The sequence below is a fragment of the Larus michahellis genome, chromosome 1 (assembly GCF_964199755.1).
Source record: "Larus michahellis chromosome 1, bLarMic1.1, whole genome shotgun sequence".
Taxonomy (NCBI): domain Eukaryota; kingdom Metazoa; phylum Chordata; class Aves; order Charadriiformes; family Laridae; genus Larus; species Larus michahellis.
The window spans coordinates 22577687-22596657 of record NC_133896.1 but is presented as its reverse complement, the minus strand read 5'-3'; the positions used below and the strand labels follow the sequence as shown (position 1 = coordinate 22596657).

At 44.0% G+C, this 18971-nt stretch overlaps 1 protein-coding gene across 1 annotated transcript; it reads right to left on the bottom strand.

Annotated features, from left to right (window-relative positions):
- Positions 1 to 1941: 1941 nt before the first annotated feature.
- Positions 1942 to 18657, bottom strand: SELENOO (selenoprotein O). The gene is made up of 9 exons (XM_074590829.1): positions 18084 to 18657; positions 16493 to 16696; positions 15361 to 15541; positions 12002 to 12132; positions 11329 to 11609; positions 10819 to 10969; positions 8453 to 8638; positions 7203 to 7359; positions 1942 to 6490 (listed from the first exon to the last, which is right to left on the bottom strand). Exons 1-9 carry the CDS (start codon positions 18644 to 18646, stop codon positions 6296 to 6298), a joined length of 2049 nt encoding a protein of 682 aa, XP_074446930.1. The 5' UTR covers positions 18647 to 18657; the 3' UTR covers positions 1942 to 6295.
- Between the last annotated feature and the right edge of the window lie 314 nt (positions 18658 to 18971).

Sequence of the window (18971 nt, the reverse complement as noted above, 5' to 3'; positions counted from 1 at the left end):
AACCTTCGTAGGGCAGCTTAGCCTACTAAAACTGTTTCTGCTTATACTTGCACAAAGTATCATTCAGTCCCACCGCTGGGTTTACCTGCTGAACGCGCAGGCTTAGCAGGAGCTCTGCAGTGCTGCGGCTCTGTCCTTGCCCAGCCAAAGCAGCAGCAGGGAAGAGAAGGGACAGTACAGACCTTCAGATTTTTGGCATGCCTTGGCTATGGAGACAAATAAGCGTGATTTTTTTTTTCCCCTTGGGTTTCTGCTCCACTGTTAATTAGGCAGTTACTGTCAAAACGGAATGATTGGTTATTTATTATGGATGGGGGAAAAAAAGGCAGTCTATATTCATAGCAGTTTGGAAGTTTATCACTACCCCTCGTGTCCTTTGATTTCTATGCCACGTCCCACATGCCAGGGCAGCTGCATCCATCAGCTGTGGGGCTGCTCCAGGGCTGGGGGAGGAGAGAGGTGCTAAAAGAGAGGGGAGCACAAATGCAACATATTTACGCAGTTGAGAGCAACTGAGAACTGCCACTGCACAAACAGCCAATCTCCCACTGTAAATGCATGAAGCGTAAAGCCAACAAAAAGATGTAGCATAAGTATGGGCTGTATTATCTAGAATAGAGCCTCAACTGTGGGATCTTACAGCAGATCCGACTGCGTTGTGAACCCCCCTGTCGGGTTTACAGCCATTAGCCTCACGCAGCGCCTGGCTCTGGGGGGGCGAGTGCAGGTTACTGCCTCTGCCCGGCTCACACGCACTCCGGTCAGAGGGAAAGCTGCCCCGCTCCCACCTGCCTGCGTGACGGAGCTCAAGGGGCTGTTAAAAGAGGCCTGGTGGCTGCTTGAACATGACCTGGCGTAACTGAGCAGACTGAGCACGCGGTGATGTGTCATCTAGTGAAGGGTGCTGTGTGGAGCCACACGCTCAAACATGTGAAGCGTGGATCTGACAACGTGAATTCAGGGTAACTGCAGCTTGAGTTAGGTCTTTCAGTGGACCCAGGGGGTTGCCTCAGCCCTTTGCTACTTTTACCAGTTTAAATGTAAAGCAAGAGCTTTGCACACAAGCAAAGCAAAACAAGGAATTCATTCGCTGTTCCCATGAGCAGGCCGGTGTTCAGCCATCCCCAGGACAGCGGGGCTCCATCACATGTAACAGTTACTTGGGAAGACAAACACCATCACTCTGAATGTCCACCTTTTCTTCTTCTTCCCCCAGCTTTATACACTGGGCATGACATCATGTGGCACGGAATATCCCTTTGGTCACTTGGGCTCAGCTGTCCCGGCTGTGTCTCCTCCCAGCTTTTTGTTCCCTCCCAGCCCTCGCTGGCGGGGCGCTGTGAGGAGCAGAAAATGCCCTGACTGCCCAGCAACAACCAAAACCACCAGTGTGCTACCAACACCGTTCTCATCCCAAATCCAAGGAAAAGTCATAAACCTTGCTCAAGGAAGCCATAAACAACCCAAGTAATCTGTTAAAATAACTGATGAAATGTTAACGAAGAAATGGCTTTCATTTAAAGCCAAGTGTGGGACTACATAAACGCCTCGGCCCTGCCTGTAACGAGCTGTGGAGGAGGTGGAGAGTGATCCTCACCAAAGAAATGCTTCCCGAGCCTCTGGACCCTACATCACTGGAATTAAAGAAGTGTCAGCATACAGGTCAAGCATATAAGTAATTACGAGAGAGGTTTCCCTCTGAAAAAGGTGAGGGTCCTTACCTTGCTCCAAGAATACGACTGAAATCCCTGGCGAGACAGGAGACTGCACCTGGGATAATTCACTCCTCAGGAAACACCGCCAAAATACTTAGTAAGGCTTCTGTAATACAACCTGGGCATCTGACCGTAATACAGAGTAAATACGTCAAAAGAAATAAAGTGTGCTGAGCAGTACGGTTAACAGCAAAACTCTTTCAGGAAATACGCATGACCAAAAATATTAAAATTGCATTTTTATTTTTTTTAATAAAAGAATCAAAGAAAGCCGTAGCACTTGTTTGGAAAACAACCAAACAACCCAACACAAAACATTCCAAAGCGAGAGGTGACGATAAAACATTCGCCAATTGTTGATTTGCACGCTGATGAAGCAGAGTTACGGTGAGATCTTACGAAGTTGTGACAGCAGTCCCACGACCACCTGAGACCACCCAGAGACACGTCTCCAAGAGCTTCTCATTTCAGTTTTGTAATCCTTTGCAATACCCTTGCTTTTATGCAAGGGCAGCTCAGGCTGTATAGCCACAGACTACGCCTAATCAAGTATTTCCACAGAAAGCTGTTGATGTGAAGAGTCACCAATTCATTTTCAGCACAAGTCTGTGGCTTTTATACAAGCAGAATATTTGACCAATATTATTTTCGGGTTTACGTATTGCAAATACAAGCTTTAAAAATCAAGCAGCAATTTATGGTTCAAGTATTGAGACTCCCAAATGTTGTAAGCTGTATTCCCTTCCCTCTGAAGAGCTGAGCTAATAAAGTTCTTACCCGGACAAAATGTGGTTGAATTGTCCTGAACAACCTCCTGCTTCCAGACTGCTCCAGAAAGAAGAAACTCACTATCATCAGAGCTGAAACTGCTATCTGCCTTTGAAAGAGGGTGCTAGAAGAGCACCAGTATTCCACTTGGCTTCTGATCATCACACTTTTTCAAATACAAAGCATCGATGTCACCGCATGCACTGAGAAACCGGGCAGTTGAATGTCAGCGCAGTTAGACCATGCGAATACCCTCTTAGTATTTCTACCAGCTGGTGCACATACTGCATCTAGTACAAATATAACTTCACTGAGCGGCACACCAAGGGTCTGCATTCATCATTTCAAGCGTTCTAGACCTCTTGCACTTGATTTATATGTAAGCAAAGAACATATTTAGCAGGAAATGACATCACATTTTCATTCCTCACTGTTACATTCAATTTCCCTTTCAAAGGATAAAACTACTACCAAATTACTTCAAAGCATCTCTCTCTCTCCATGATTCTGGCATTACAGAATCATAGAATCGTCTAGGTTGGAAGGGACCTTTAAGATCATTGAGTTCAACCATCAACCTAACACGCCAAAACCACCACTAAACCATGTCGCTAAGCACTACGCCTACTTGTTTTTTACATACCTCCGGGCATGACGATTCCACCACTTCCCTGGGCAGCCTGTTCCAATGTTTGACAACCCTTTCAATGTAGAAATTTTTCCTAATATCCAGTCTGAACCTCCCCTGGTGCAGCTTGAGGCCGTTTCCTCTTGTCCTGTCGCCTGTTACATGGGAGAAGAGACTGACCCCCACCTCGCTACAACCTCGTTTCAGGTGGTTGTAGAGAGCAATAAGGTCTCCCCTCAGCCTCCTTTCCTCCAGGCTAAACAACCCCAGTTCCCTCAGCTGATCCTCATAACACTTGTTCTCCAGACCCTTCACCAGCTTTGTTACCCTTTTCTCGATGCGCTCCAGCACCTCAGAGTCTTTCTTGTGGCGAGGGGCCCAAAACCGAACACAGTACTTGAGGTGGGGCCTCACCAGTGCCAAGTACAGGGGGACGATCACTTCCCTAGTCCTGCTGGCCACACTATTCCTGATACAAGCCAGGATGCTGTTGGCCTTCTTGGCCACCTGGGCACACTACCGGCTTATATTCAGCCAGCTGTCAACCAACACCCCCAGGTCCTTTTCTGCCAGGCAGCTCTCCAGCCACCCTTCCCCAAGCTTGCAATGCTGCATGGGGTTGTTGGACCCAAGCGCAAGACCCAGCACTTGGCCTTGTTGAATCTCATACCATTGGCCTCAGCCCATCGATCCAGCCTGTCCAAATCCCTCTGTAGAGCCTTCCTACCCTCAAGCAAGTCGACACTCCCACAGAATTTGGCATTGTCTGCAAACTTACTGAGGGTGCACTCATTCCCCGTGTCTAGATGGTTGATAAAGATGTTAGAACTGGCCCCAATACTGAGCCCTGGGGAACACCACTTGTGACCGGCCGCCAAGTGGATTTAACTCCATTCACTACCACCCTCTGAGCGCGGCCCTCCAGCCAGTTTTTCACCCAGTGAAGCGTATGATCATCCAAGCCATGGGCAGACAATTTCTCCAGGAGCATGCAGTGGGAAATGGTGTCCAAGGCTTCACTAAAGTCCAGATAAACAACATCCACAGCCTTTCCCTCATCCACCAAGTGGGTCACTTTGTCATCAAAGGGGATCGGGTTTGTCAAGCAGGACCTGCGTTTCATGAGCCCATGCTGACTGGGCCTGATCGCCTGGTTGTGCTTCACGTGCCGCACAACAGCACTCAGGATGATCTGTTCCATGACCTTCCCAGGCACTGAGCTCAGACTGACAGGCCTGTAGTTCCCTGGATCATCCTTCCGGCCCTTCTTGTGGATGAGCATCATGTTTGCTAGTCTCCAGTCAACTGGGACCTCCCCTGTTTGCCAGGACTGCTGGTAAATGATGGAAAGTGGCTTGGCGTTACAGGTGCAAAATAATTTGTATCTTTATAAGCAAACTAATTTGGCAGTTAAATCAAGTTCTCCTATGTTCCTTCTCCATACCATTATGAATAGAGATCTACTCAACCCCCCAAAATTAATATCAGAATGCTGTTAAAAAGACTCGATCCCTTAGGTATGGTGTAAAATCCTTACTTTTTAGACCATTCTGCTAAGACAAAAGCTTGGGCAGAGCTCCTCCAAAACACTGTTCCCCTCTGCCTCCCAAAATGAAAAAGGTACAAGTTGAGAAACAAAATCAGCACACAGTTCATCTTCTTGTTGAATCAGTTTCTCCAGGTTGAAGGCAAGACAGAATGAATGTTTACATTCAAAGCATCACGTATTCGCTGTGGCAGCAAGGAGAACAGATTGATTATCAGTACGGATGGATAAGCAGTAGCCCAACTGTTCTCCCTGTTTTTTGATAGCTCGTATTTTGAGGAAGACTTAAAAGAGCACAATTCAACCTGAGCTAACCAAGCTTGCAGAGGTCTGGAGGAAGAATTTACTAGAGTACACTTAAACTCACAGTGTAAGACGGTGGTCTCTTTGGAAAAAAGAAACCTTTGCATTAAACCAAACTTTTCCCAACATTTCAGGTTTCTGAACCAGTAAGAGAGTCCTTAAGAAAGAAGTTCAGAAAGCAAAGTAATAGCTAACTACAGAACAACTTTTTTTTTCTGCCGTGACAATAATGGCAAAAAACTTTCCCCTGAAACCTCAACTGAAACACTATCAATAAGTAACTTGCAAGCAAGTCAGCTTCCATCCTCCTCTCGTATCCTCTGTCTTTTACACAAGCTCAAATAGCACGTTCCTGAACAGCAGCTTTCAGCGTAAAGATTTCCAGAGACCACGTAAGCCAACAAAGTGGTACAAGACCAGAGCGGGAATGGCAGACTCCCACTGACCAGTGTGAACAAACAGGTACCCCACGCTTCTCCCACAAGGAGACTCTGTTAAGAGTACACAAACAAACAGCCAGCGAACCTGGACTGGAGCACTGGGGTAGTTTAAGGTTCACACTAATTTGGCAAACTGACCTTGCCCGAGTCAACTGGCTTGCAAACTGCACCCATGATTTTAGTAAATATTTACATGTGTTGTATGCAAACATACTGAACCTGAAGAAACTTTACCACCATGATTTTCAAGTGCAAATATTATAGTATCCCTTAATTCTGCTCTTATTGTATTTAAAAAAAAACCCCAACAAACAAAAACAACACCATATTCAATTGCTCCCCCCAAACCCTGGCCTGCACAAATTCTCTAAAAATAGACAAATATTAATCTGGAGGTTCACAAGAAATGAACGACTTAATTAAATGAAACAGCTTAAAACAAGCAACACTGAATCTATTCCTCCATTAAAGAGGACTAGAAGTCCCTGCATAGAGAAAGCAGTAAATAAATGTCAGAAGTACTATTAGTTAAGACATCAGACAAAAACAGATCAGTTTCCTGACTTGCTATTTTTGTCTTCACATAACAACAATTCCATTTGGATGTTCGAATTCAGCCTGCCTCAACATAAAATATTGCTCTCTGCTTGCAATGCAATATGAATAAAGACTTTCAGTCTCAAAACATTTAAATTACTGATGTGCTGATTGTCATTGGTTTGTTGCAATGATCCACAATTGCTTCAAATTAAGCACAGCTGAAGACTGTTGCAGATGCATCCAAATGTAGGGTTGTTTCAATAACTTAATAGCACTTTGATGTTTGCCTTGCTGAATTCTTCGCTGCTGAAGGAGCAACAGTCTTCAGTTCACAGCAAAAAATAAAACAAGGCAGTTATGAAGATCATGTAACACAGAGCTCCGAAGCCCACAGCGGAGGTTTGCTGCAGTATGGTAGTCTGCTCTGGGTCTCCTGAGCACAAGCAGCTGCTGTAGCAGTTGCTCCCTCCTCTTCTGCATCTTCCTTTACCTCCCTGAAGCCTTCTGCTTCTTGGAATGGATTCTCCAAGAGTTTTAGTACATTTCTTACCTAGAAAGAAAACAGCATGGCTATGAGAATTTAGAAAGTAAAGGTAAAATGATGTAGAGAAGAACCTCACACAAAATAATGATTGAATATACTGTATTTATAATGACTGAGTATATTGTATTTAATACAGAAACTCCAGACAATCCAAATACGAAATATATGAACAATATGCGTATCAAATAGGCTGAAAACTGTAAAGTCCTAACTGGCTGAGTTTGCATCTGTATGGAAACCAAGCTCAAATAACATAAAAGGCAAGTCTCAAACACAAGTTCTTATGTAATTTCTCAAAAAAAACCCCTAATTTTCCCATGTTCTGCATGTAACAATTCACATGCTGAATGCCACAGGTGAAAACCGTAAGTTTTAGAAGAGAACACACAGCACGGCAATGAACAAGTCCAAATTAATCCCCAACTGCCTCCCAAAGTAAACACCTTGGAGAAGACAGTAAAAGCAAGGGTAAGTGTCTTGTCCTGGGACCAGCCTACAAGAGCTGGTGGAGTTCCAATTCAGATTTTTAATTCCATTCTTTGTTCTGCAGTCATTAAAACCTCAGCTCCCTCAAAAATAATGCAGACCTTCAGGACAGTAAATTCCCAATCCCTCAACTGCCTGAGGTGGCAGGATGAATCTCTCCTAGCACAACGTCAGTCATCAACAGCAGCACATCCACACAAACCCAGAGAGATGGCAAGTAGTAACAGCATACCTCTGAGAAATCCCCATTTTCAGCTGCTTCTATAGCATTCTGGGCAATATAATTCCTCAAGATATATTTTGGATTGTTTGAATTCATGACCTTCACACGATCAGTATTCCAGGCATCAGCATCACTAACATTTTCTGTTTCTTTTTGCAAACGGACTCTGAAATCAAGCAAGTGAAAGCAACTGGTTTGGTTCAAGAATCACATGTAAAAGTTGACTCGTTTCCTTGCCTTGAGATTCTTAGTTTGCAGTTCTTAATAAATACTACATCATCTCCAATCCTCTCAGTTTATAAAATCCAGCACAACAACAGATTACAAAACACCACCCTATTTAAAAGCAGCGTTACAGACCATCAGCAGGTCCTGACAAGGCTTGAGGAAGCGACACACCTTGTATATTGACTGAAAAGTCCGATTAAGATGCTCCCACACACTGGTGCATGGTCTGTTCTACACTGCTCTGCAAAAATCACCACATTCAGAACTTGGCTTAAGTATTTCTACACTTGTTTACTGGTTAAAGCTTTTGACATTCTGATAAAAGCAAAGGGATACAATAGAGCTGAGGCAGTTTGATCCACCCATTAGCAGGAATGCTTGCTAAACCCCTCAATCCCGCTGGAGAACAAGACCACAGGCAACCAGGTGAGGAAAGGAGTCCTGATCTAATCCACACAGCAGAAACAACTAACGATCTACTACGGGTTTGTCTTTACTAAAAAAAGTCTGCTGCTAACACTAAGATTTTAGGCTTTTAAATTACATCTATTAAAATAGTCCGGACATTTTTTTTCCTGGCCATGATTTCTTTTACAGTTACGCTTTGATTAACCTGCTTTCTATATTAATACAGAGATTTTTCTTTCAGAAAAAAAACCTAAAATGGATGAAAACGCTTCAAGGTCAGTCAATTGTAATTACTGAGCACTTAAAAGCTCACAAATTAAATTATTCTCTGCTAGAATCAAGATTACCATTCTTGAAGTACTTTTAATGACAGATTTGATCCTACTTGGTTTCTATGTCCTCGCCCCTCCCCAAAATCCAGTAAACTAAAATACACAGATGCCCTTGAATTTGCCCAGCAACAGAGATGCTGATCTTGGAGTAGTTAATATCCTGATTTGTGTGCCCCAGACATCCCGCCCAACCTACATCCTTTGAGACAGGGTGTCTTTCGTGAGACAGGCACACCGTTCTCAAATAAAACGGCAGAACAAATATACTGCTCTGAATATGGGGAAGAATACCTGTATTTCTCCAGCCATTCTTTCCAGTGTCTTTTATTTCTGCTGAGTAAGTCAGCTGCTGTTAGCTGCTGCAGTTTAGAGAATTGTTCAATGCGTTCTAATTCTTTATTTATATTAGCTTTTGTTCCAAATAATGCAAACAGCTGAGGATTAGACTGAGCCAACATTAGCATCATTGACAGTTGTCTGGGAACAAGAGAAACAAACACATTAGACATTAAAGTTGAGCTGCCTGTCAAGAACCATCTTTTTGCAACCATAAAGTAAACATGAAAACATTCACAGTAAGCTATGACTTCACTAGAGAGGTTAAATAACAGTACTTTATAATTAATAGAACAAATTTATAATAAAATGTACTACTTTTACTGTTCCTTCCCCCTTCTTCAGTGTGTTCAATTCACATTCTGGTGGTACATGAAGTGCAGACAGTAGATTCTCAGAATTACCAGTGGGTTTAGATCTGCAATTCCCATCAAAACACCTTTGGAACTTTGAAAGGAATTTGAAATCAGTAATTGGATCTTACTTACGTACCAGGATAATATAGAATCCACAGGGTTGATTTTTAATTTTTTTTTTTTCCCTAACATTAATAGTGTAACACCATGCAGAATAAGGATCTAACACCTACTAACGTTACCACTACTATGAAAAACCCAAATCAAATGGGGCAAGATACCTCATTTAAGTCGTATGAGACAACAGTTTATTTTTTTTTTTTTTTATTTAGCCAGTCTGAATCACAGAATAAGAACTGCTTTGTAGTAGCAAATTCCTAACAATATCCAGGCTATTTTGCCGCAACTTTGACTAGGATTGTATCTTTTTTACATTTAACAGTGTTAGCGGGTGTTGTACAACAGCTTCACCTCATTTTTGATACCGTGCTAGCCCACTTTTATTTTTCCTGGATTAATAACTGCACTACAGCGAAAGATAAAATGAAAAACCAAAAAGCGTAAGTTGGAGCTTATCAAAACACACTAAATATTTTTATTTCCTTCTATGAATGCGTTTATGAACAAAGAAAAAAAGAAACATTATTGCCTGGCCTCAAAACAGATAACTCATTATATCAGGTTATATTTTCCTACTTTTAATAAGCAGAGATAAGCTAGGTGCTTTGATTTTTGAGTTTATATAAAGTACTATCCAAATCTGATTTACACATCTGACATGCCCAGCTCTGTGACATCCAAGTGCTGCGATAAAAATCGGTTATGTACTCGCTTTAAGAGAGTACTACACCGCTCCAAAGCTTTACATCCATATAATGATGATTTATAGCTACTTTTCACATTCCTCTAAGCCTGAATGTAATCTTAAAAAAAATATCGCCTCATCTGTCACATGAGCTGTCTTCATACTGCATTATATCTGTTTACAGTTTCAAAGTAGCTGAAACCTGGAACACAATTAAGTAAGCAGCATCCACCACCTTAATTCAGTTCCCTTTCATTTTAGTGTATCATCACTAAAACTTCAATAATCAGTAGTATCTCCAAAATGATACACGACTACAGCCAGCCATGCTGGCATAACACCAAACTTGTATGGACGAGTTTCACACCAGTTCATCTTCTCAAGTCCCTGCTTTTCACAAATTAACTGCGGTATCACCACATAGAAAACGCTGAAAAATTTGTTAGGTTCATTAGCTTCATGGAATACTTACTAAACAGGGGGCGGCCCCACCCAAAACACCCCCAACTTTATTCCCCGCCCCCATCTGGGAAGATGATAGAAAAAAAAAACAAAACACCAAAACCCCCACAAATCCCACAAATTCATGGGTGACACATTTCCTGTTTTCCACTGCTCCAAAAAGTGAAAAACTGCTGCGATCATTGTTATAAGCAGCAGCTGAACAAAACTTACTCTTTTTCCACGCTCAGAGCAGCTGGGCTGCAGAACATCAGCCACCAAATGGGACGTGGATGGCACCACACAGTTTTCAGAGCCTGAAGTGTGTGCTTAGTTTATACTTAGCCCAGAACATGGTGATTATTTGCTGACAGCACACTGGCAGAACATGGTAAATCCATTTCTTCTATAAAATACTTCTATATCACTTTGCTACCTGGCACTCTCATTGCCTTAGTCAGCAAAGACAGTGAAGAAAAGAAAAAAGGACCGAACAAAAGCTCAGACAACCTCAGCCCAGGAGCCAACTGCTGCAAAGTCACTGCTGAGCATTCACCAGACTCAAAACGCACAAGAATTTGCACTGCTGTAGGTCACGATGCACCTTCTTAACAGTGAAATTTCCAGGTTTAGTCAAATACCACACAGCATGCAGAGTTCATTACGGTTATGATGAAATTAAAAGCACAGGTCAAAAGCGTTTAAGTAAAGAATATTACCTTGGATCCATCTGTGGTTTGAAAGCAACTTTCAGTTCCTCCACAGAAGCACACTGACTCGTAAGCTTTTCTAAGAAATCTTCCAACTCTGAAGGATCAGAGTCTACTGAGAACGAACTCAGCAAGTAGAAAATATTTGTGAAGTCTCCACCTGAAAAAGTAAACTCTATGAGCGATGAAACTAATAAATCAGCAGGAAAATAGATCCCATATTTTCTTTCTAACCCCTCCCTGCCCCACAGCAGCACAGGTCTCGACTCTCTGAACAGGCAAATAAACTGCTCCCTCAGGGAGGCTGCAAATGCGAGACAGGGGAGCCCTGGAGAAGGCAACAACTGCCCACAGTTCACAAGAACATTAATTATTTTTCAGTCTTTTGCTCTTCTCAGATGACCATATACTCGCACAAGGCTGTTTTCTTGTAAGGTCAAGACAAAAACCACATTATAGTTCAACTATAAAATACTGATGGTTATTATTAAGTAATAACCAGCTGTGTTTCTCACCAACCTGTGAGATGCATGGTTTCAAGGAGTTCAGACACCAGCTTACTATCTTCTTCTAATTCCAGTTGGATTAAGCCTAGTTTCTTCCTCATCTTCTGCAAATAATGTTTCTCAAATTCTGCATCGTATTCTTCTTCCAGGATAAGTTCACTTATTTCCAAGGGCAGCTCTGGAACTAGGGCTTCAGCAAGTTTCCCCAGGTTCCACTTGCAGATCTCTGGCTGCTTGTTGTAAGCATAGCGCCCTGTATTATCAGAACCATTGCAAATGTGCTCAGGGTCATATCTACAAATGAAGAAATAGTTAGCATTCTTCTAGTTATCTGCCCACCAATACCATGAGAAGTATTAGTCTCCTCTAGGAAACTGAAACATTCGAAAGGGAACACTCCTCCTTGATTCTTTTCCCACAGTCACCTTATTAGATATTTTCCTACACTCCCAAACACCGGAAAACTCCACAGGCTACAAGAACAGCCTAACAGTTAGAGATGTTGTGAATCCAGTTAAGAAGTTGTTGAAGAATTACAGGACAACTAGAACTAAGTTAATCTACTTTGCCATAAAGAGGATTCATAAATCTGCTTTAGAGTTAAAATAGTAAAGCAATCGTGAACATCAGGATTGTTCCATTTAGCAAATACACACAAACATTTCAAGTAATTATGCCACACTGACCTGTCCATAAATCCGAAAGGGCCGTAGTCAATGGTTAGTCCAACTATGCTCATGTTATCTGTATTCAGCACGCCATGGCAAAACCCAACACACTGCCATTCAGCAACCAATCTCGCTGTCCGTTTTGTTATCTAAAAGAGATTTTTTTATTATTATTATTATTTTTGAATGCAACGTATATCCAGTACATTCATGTATTTCAAGCATTTCCTAGTCTGAACCCATCTTTCTACAGCTCCGGTGGAAGCGGATTCTGGCAGTATGCCATACACACACATATCTGAAGGACAGCTTGCCTCCCTCCTCCTGTTAGTAACTGCCCTGTTTCCCACTCTCCCATTTCTGTTTCCTTCCTCTTCTTTCCTTCCACGCTTGACTTGCAAGTCAACCGGACAGCTTCAAAACGTACTGGAGACTGATAAGCACTTCCCTCAATTTGCTGAGAGTGGAAAAAAGCTACAAGGTTAAGTAAAAATATTCCAAGAATGACAATTTTATTTAAACGCAATTCTTCACTGAATCCATGCTTCACCAGAGTTTTTCAGTTGCTTAACTGAGAGTTATTGTTGTAGAATCCTTGACTGTAATCACTGCATGTGCCTCATTCCTCAAATAAATAGTGTAATATTTTAAAATAGTTCTAGTTATTTAATTAAATCAGCCCACCTAGCAACTGCAACCAGATATGCCCTATGAAATCTAAAATTCTGGAAGCTAACATGGCTTTTAAATAAACCTGGGTATTTCTAAATATTCTACTGCATTGCTGTAAATAAAAATTTTATGTTGTCATTAGCTAAAACTTTTAAATCAAACTATTTTCAGAGCTAAAAATCACTCATCTTCCCATCTGTACATACATTTAAAGCAAATATTCTCTCCAGCTGCAATCTAAGTGCACTTTATTAATGTTTAAAAACCGAGCTAGTTAACAGAGGAGAAGGCACTCCAAGTAGCTATATGTGTCCAAAACCGATTACCGACATGCCATAAACCAGTAAGGGAGACACACCCTGCACGATGGCTCTGTGCCAGCAAGATGGCAAAACTTAAAAATAAGGAAAAAAGTCCAGGCCCAGCAGGGTTGGGATGAAAGCACGCCAGAGGTAAGGCAATTCATGACTGCTGGATGTCTTTGTATGAATACACTCCACACTAACAGTGTTCTGGTAAAAAATAAAGCCCACTAATGGGAACACCTGAAAGAAATTAAAGCTTGGGCACCACTCAAAGATGGGTATACTGATTAGAAAGAGACAGCTTTGCACTCACTTTGACCTTTATTCTTTTTGATTGCATTTTCCTACTGCTAGCCATACTAGAAAACAAGTATGGTGTATTTATAAATAAGAGCAGTATCTCAAGGACACGTTCATTTAAATTTAAACAACATCTACAAATTATTTGAGAAGTCCAGATGATGCTGTTTGCTTTCTAGACAGCGCTGTCAAACGCAATCACTTGTACTTTTTTCCTCCATTTCTTCCACAGTGCAAAAAGAAAGACAAAACACGTTAAAGAGTTGAGCTGACAGCACTTCCCTGCTATTCAAAAAGATAGACATGTTTGGAAAACTAGGTAAGGGAGCGGGGTGCTTTTCAGATGGAGACAGGTATGGAAAACCTCCACTGAGGAGGAGAGAAAATACGAAAAAGCAATGCTAGCACAGGCATGGAGTGGGGACAGGCACAGGCTGGAGAAGCACGGCAAACAAAAGAATGGAGATGGGGGCAATAAGGAAAGGATGCCAGGATGGGGAGGAAACCAGTAGTAACTGGGCCAGGAAAAGCAGCCAATGGCAGAAAGAGGCAGGACTGGGCACACACACACACACATCTGCAAAGATCCCCAAGTCCCATGACTTTCCTGACATCAGGAAGTAAACATGCCATCAGGTGCAGAGCGGGGCAGGCACAGAGGGGGTGACGAGACATAGTCCTTGTCATGGGCTCCATTCATTCAATGCAAAAGGCCTGTCCAGCAAAGTTAAACTCTCCAGCAGCCAGTGGTGGACCACACACACCACATCTTGCATCTGAAGAACTCATGCAAGTACGCAAGAGTTGTGTTAAAGCAAAAAAAAAAAAAAAAAATCACAAAAAAACCCACAACAAAAATTCAAACCCCATACAATTTAAAGAATGTCAGATGTTAAGCCTGCCTTTCGACCCCTTATTGGTCTGTTAGGAACGTGCATCATGTCACAGCCATTCCCTCAGTCCCTACCAGATCGTTTCAGATTTCAAAGCACCACAAATACATTTACGTAGACTGTGGTATTTTTTAATTATTCTGTTTACTGGCTAGTTTTAACATTCTCATTTGGGTTGTAACATTGTTTGAATTTCAGGTGACCCAAACTGGAGCCTTTTTGACAGTTCTCTGGGATTTTCCAACTGGATCCCTTCTGCACGGGTGGAATTACTATATACTAATCACTAAAACACAAAGAGAAGCATCTTATTACCTGACCCCAAATTCTTTCTTTGCTCACTGAGACAAAGGAATATAGTAATAGAAATTTGATGTCAAGAATAGCAACACAGTATCAACAGTAAGGCAAAAGGTATAGTCAGGCAATAAAATGTAAATACCAATTTATTCAGCTGTTTTACTTCAAAGAGAAATACAGTAATTCTACATTTACTCATGTTATAGTTCCGATTTTTATTATGGATCTCCATGATTATTAAGGTCTAAATTTATACAGTAGTTGAAAAAGGATTCCAAATGTGTCTCTCAGAAACCACCCAGCCTCTCCTCTGGGCCACTGCAGAATGACCTGATACCACACCACACCTAAGACATATTTATCTCACCTGATCTTACCATTCCCAGAGCTGGAGGTTTTGCAACTTTCTCAGGCAAGCCCTCACAGTGCCTGCCTGCCTTTAAACATTTAAATTCTAAAGCCTGAAGTTAAAGTGATTTGCAGTCAACATTCCTGTTGGTAATTTGGAAAATGAGAGACAGGAAGTGACTCCACATTCTCAGTATTCTACAAGACAATGCCTTGCAAGTCATGTCTCAGTACCGTCAACTCATCATCTGACAGTCGGGGCCAGAATTCCCCCTCGCAGTCTAAGCCACTCTCAGCCAATGGAGACAAGTCTTGGGAAGCTCTCATAGAGCAGAGAAATCATGATTTACTATTAAAAAGGTTAAACCACTTTCACTGGTTTGATCAACACTGCTTTCATTGATAAGCAGTTCTATTAAGAGCGTTTTCTTCAAAGAAAAGAATAGTTCGAGCAATCGGATGATACAAGGTACTAACCAACTCCAGTCACCTGTGCTCGACGGTGAAGTTCCTAAAGATGACCGCTATGGATTTATGAAGAGAACCTGATCTTTCTTACCTCTTTGAAGAAAGCAGCGTTCCTCTGAATACTGTTGTCTGAATAAGCCTCCTGGATTTCTGGATAGAAAGTGCTGATCACATAATCGAGCATCTGTATTCGAATATCATTTCGGTTAACACTGGGACCCTTGCGTCCTGTGTATTCATCAGGAGGTTTAAAAATTTCGAAAGAACCAAATCTGTTTTAAAATAATAAAGAACATGTTTTAGTATTATTTGATACTATTAACTTCATTTGATATTACACATAGTAAAAACATTTACTGTTGTTGCAATAACACCACATCATCTCTTAACACCAGTTCTTCAATTGATGGACAGAAAAGACCCACGAGATTCCTACACCAAACCTAGCGCGACTCAGTGACTCAAGGCAAGGAAGCCCATACATCCATGTGTAAATAAACTGACACATCAAGACCCCAGCCAGTACAAAGATCAGTTTGTTAAAGTTTCTTACAACCACTTTTACAGAAGAATTCTTAGCCTGAGTAAATATACAGGAGTTGGACTAATTTAAAATACTAGACTGTACAGCAAGTGTGCAAGACAGACTCTTCCACACAGGCACACACACACACACATACATGCACACACATATACACATACATGTCACACACATATGCCTTATGCCTAACATTCCTCTAATGTTCTGTTACCTTACAAGAAGCAACACAACTTCCTGAAACTCATAATATTTTGTGTAAGAGCAGGAATCTCGTACACTTCTCAGACAGGGAAAGTACACCCAAACGTTGATAGTACTATATTAGAATAGCTTTGGACTTAAGGGTAGAGCTACAATCCACCACTACTACCAACATCAAAAAAAGCATGTTTTCTGCGCAGGCATAAACATGAAAAATCTCTTCTGAGATCTGCAGAACTTAGCTGTTCTTTCTACCAGGCTAGCATCCTTAGCGTTATCTGTCTGTGTGCAAAGACACCAGCTCATCCCATCCGCTGGGCAAGAAGACCAGCTTCCTGCAGCCTGGCAAAAGAGTTCCAAGCCTCCAGAACAAGAAACATCCACATGGTGCTGTTATGGAAATATGCTTAAAATGGTATTTTAGAAGACTGCTGTGCTTTTTTTAAAAAGAAAAAAAAAAGCCAACAAAATAGGTTTCTACCTTATAAACGTAGAAGCTATTCTCAGAACAACTGTACACCTTTCACTTTTTGGATTCCCATCATAAAATATGTCACGGACGACTTTTGAATCAGATGTCACACACGTTCCAGCCCTCGTTGTTGGAATTCCAAGGTGAAACATAGCCTCACTGCACAGGAACTCCCGTATGCTCGACCGCAGGACTTTCCGACCATCAGCTTGTCTGCAACGAGAAGACAGAGACCATTTACAGAGACCTATAAAGGCAGGAACTCCTGTCTCCCCCTTAGCAGTGGGGAAACAAAAGCCTAGAAGTGACGTGCTCTGTCCACAGTCACACAACAAAGTAGAGGCAGAACCAAGAACAAGAGCCGGACCTTCAAACTTCTGTTACAGCTCAATTAGATGGACACAACACACCTGCAATGACGACCACACATAACAAATCAAAATAAACCTTCCAGTTACACATATCCCTTCTAATCATTAACTCTGTTGGTTTTATTGATGCAATAGTCTTTAAAAAAAAAAAGTTTTGGACAAGTATAGCTATTTTATTATAAGTCACTGTTCTCCTCTTACTAAAACAGCTACTGTTATGCCTCTCGAAAAATAATATTATTTTGGATCTTTCTGGGTAAGTAATCTAGAAATGGGGTGTTAAATAACAGCATGCATGGGAGTTGCATTAAAAAGCCCAAACTGAACAGACAGCAAACAGCAAACTAGCTTATTTAATAGATATCAAGTAAACAGAGCAGGCATGGGTTGTCCTCAGCCTACAGCCCCAGCACTTCAGAAGCCATGGGCAAGCAGAAGAGCTGCCCAGGGCAGACCCACAATGTGACCACTGCATCTGCGACTGCCACTGGGATTTCTTTAACCTTCACAGACCTGAAGGCGGCCTTCAGAGCATCGCATGTATGAAACTACTGTGTTACTGAGCCTGTGCACTGCTGGAACAGAAAACATAGGAAATGCAAGCGGGAAAAAAATCACCTGAGAGATTTAAAGCAGTAGAGGCTAAACTGACTAACGAAGATATCCATCCCTCACAGGGGTTGGTCAGCACGCCATTCTGGGGGCCTTTTCCGCCACTCCCTCCCACAGCCAGGAAGGATGGAGGACAGGCACCGCCAGCAGCAGGACCAGCGGCACAAACCAACCAAACACCAGCATTTTAGATCCCATTTGTGTGGGCCATAGGGACAACAAGGCAGCGAGCAGCCAGGCGGCTACTGCACGCCTCTGTCCCCACTTCCATTGCGGTCTGCATCCTCCTAAGGGGAGGAAAACCTCAGAGGAGAATAACCAGGGACTGAAGTAACGTACCACCTGAAGCAGATGCAATTAGCGTCTTATTTTTCCAAAGAAAAAAATGCCACCTTCTTGTTTGGCACTTAAGCATCGCACTTAGTGCAGCGAGGAGCTTTAGGAGACGACCTCTGCCATGGGGAAGGACCCTCAGCACAAAACCGGCTGGAAAAGCACCTCGCTAATGCAATTAGCGGCCAGGGAACCCCCTCCCCAGACCCCCCCGCAGGGTGCAGCCCCACCGGGCGGGTGTCTCCACGCTCCCCCCCGGGCCGGGCCGCCCCGCGGGGCCTTACCGGGAGAAGGGGGTGAGGCCGGCGCCCTTCAGCTGGATCTCCCAGCGCTCGCCCCGCGGGCCCAGCACCTCGCCCAGGTACATGGCGGCGCCGTCGCCCAGCTGCCCGGCGAAGCTGCCGAACTGGTGGCCGCAGTAGCAATGCGCCGCCGGCTCCGAGCCCGCCAGCAGCCGGTTGCCGCTGAAGTACAACGCCGCCTCGGCCTCCGCCGCCTCCCGCTCGGCCGCCGGCGCCTCCAGCCCCAGCAGGGCCAGCGCCGGCAGCGACATGGCCACGAGCCGCGGGTTCTGCAGCGGGCTGGGCCGCACCCGGGAGAAGCAGGCGCCGGGCACGGCCCGCGGCCCGCCGTCCTCCGAGGCGTCCACCGGCAGCGAGCGCAGCGCCAGGTTATCGAAGCGCAGCGCGCTCAGCCACCCCCCGCCGCCGCCCTCGGGGCCGCCGGGCCGCGCCGGCACAGCGGCGGGCTGCTGCATGGCAGCGCACAGCGAGCCGCGGCGGACCGGGACCACCGCCGGTAGCAGCAGTAGGGGGAAGCGGCTGCCGCTGCGCAGCGTCGCGGCCATCCGCCTGCCTGCGGGGCGGGGCGAGGGCGCCGGAGAGCACCGCCCGCCGCGGGGCGGGGACGCGGCCGGGCCGGCGGGAGGGTGGCGAACAGCGGGGCACGGCACCGGGAGCCAGGGGGAGGGTGGGGGTTATAAAAGCCGTCCCTGGGGCGTGGTGGCCCAACGTGCCCGGAGGCATCGCTAGGGGCAGCCGGCCGGAGCCGCCAGCAGGTCGCGGGGGCGCGCGGGAGGGGCCGCTTTGCCGGTGTCCCGTTCATTACCGGACTGGCCTGTCCGTTAGCGGGCTAGCGCGTCCGTTGGGCTCAGGTGCCCCGCGGCTCTGAGG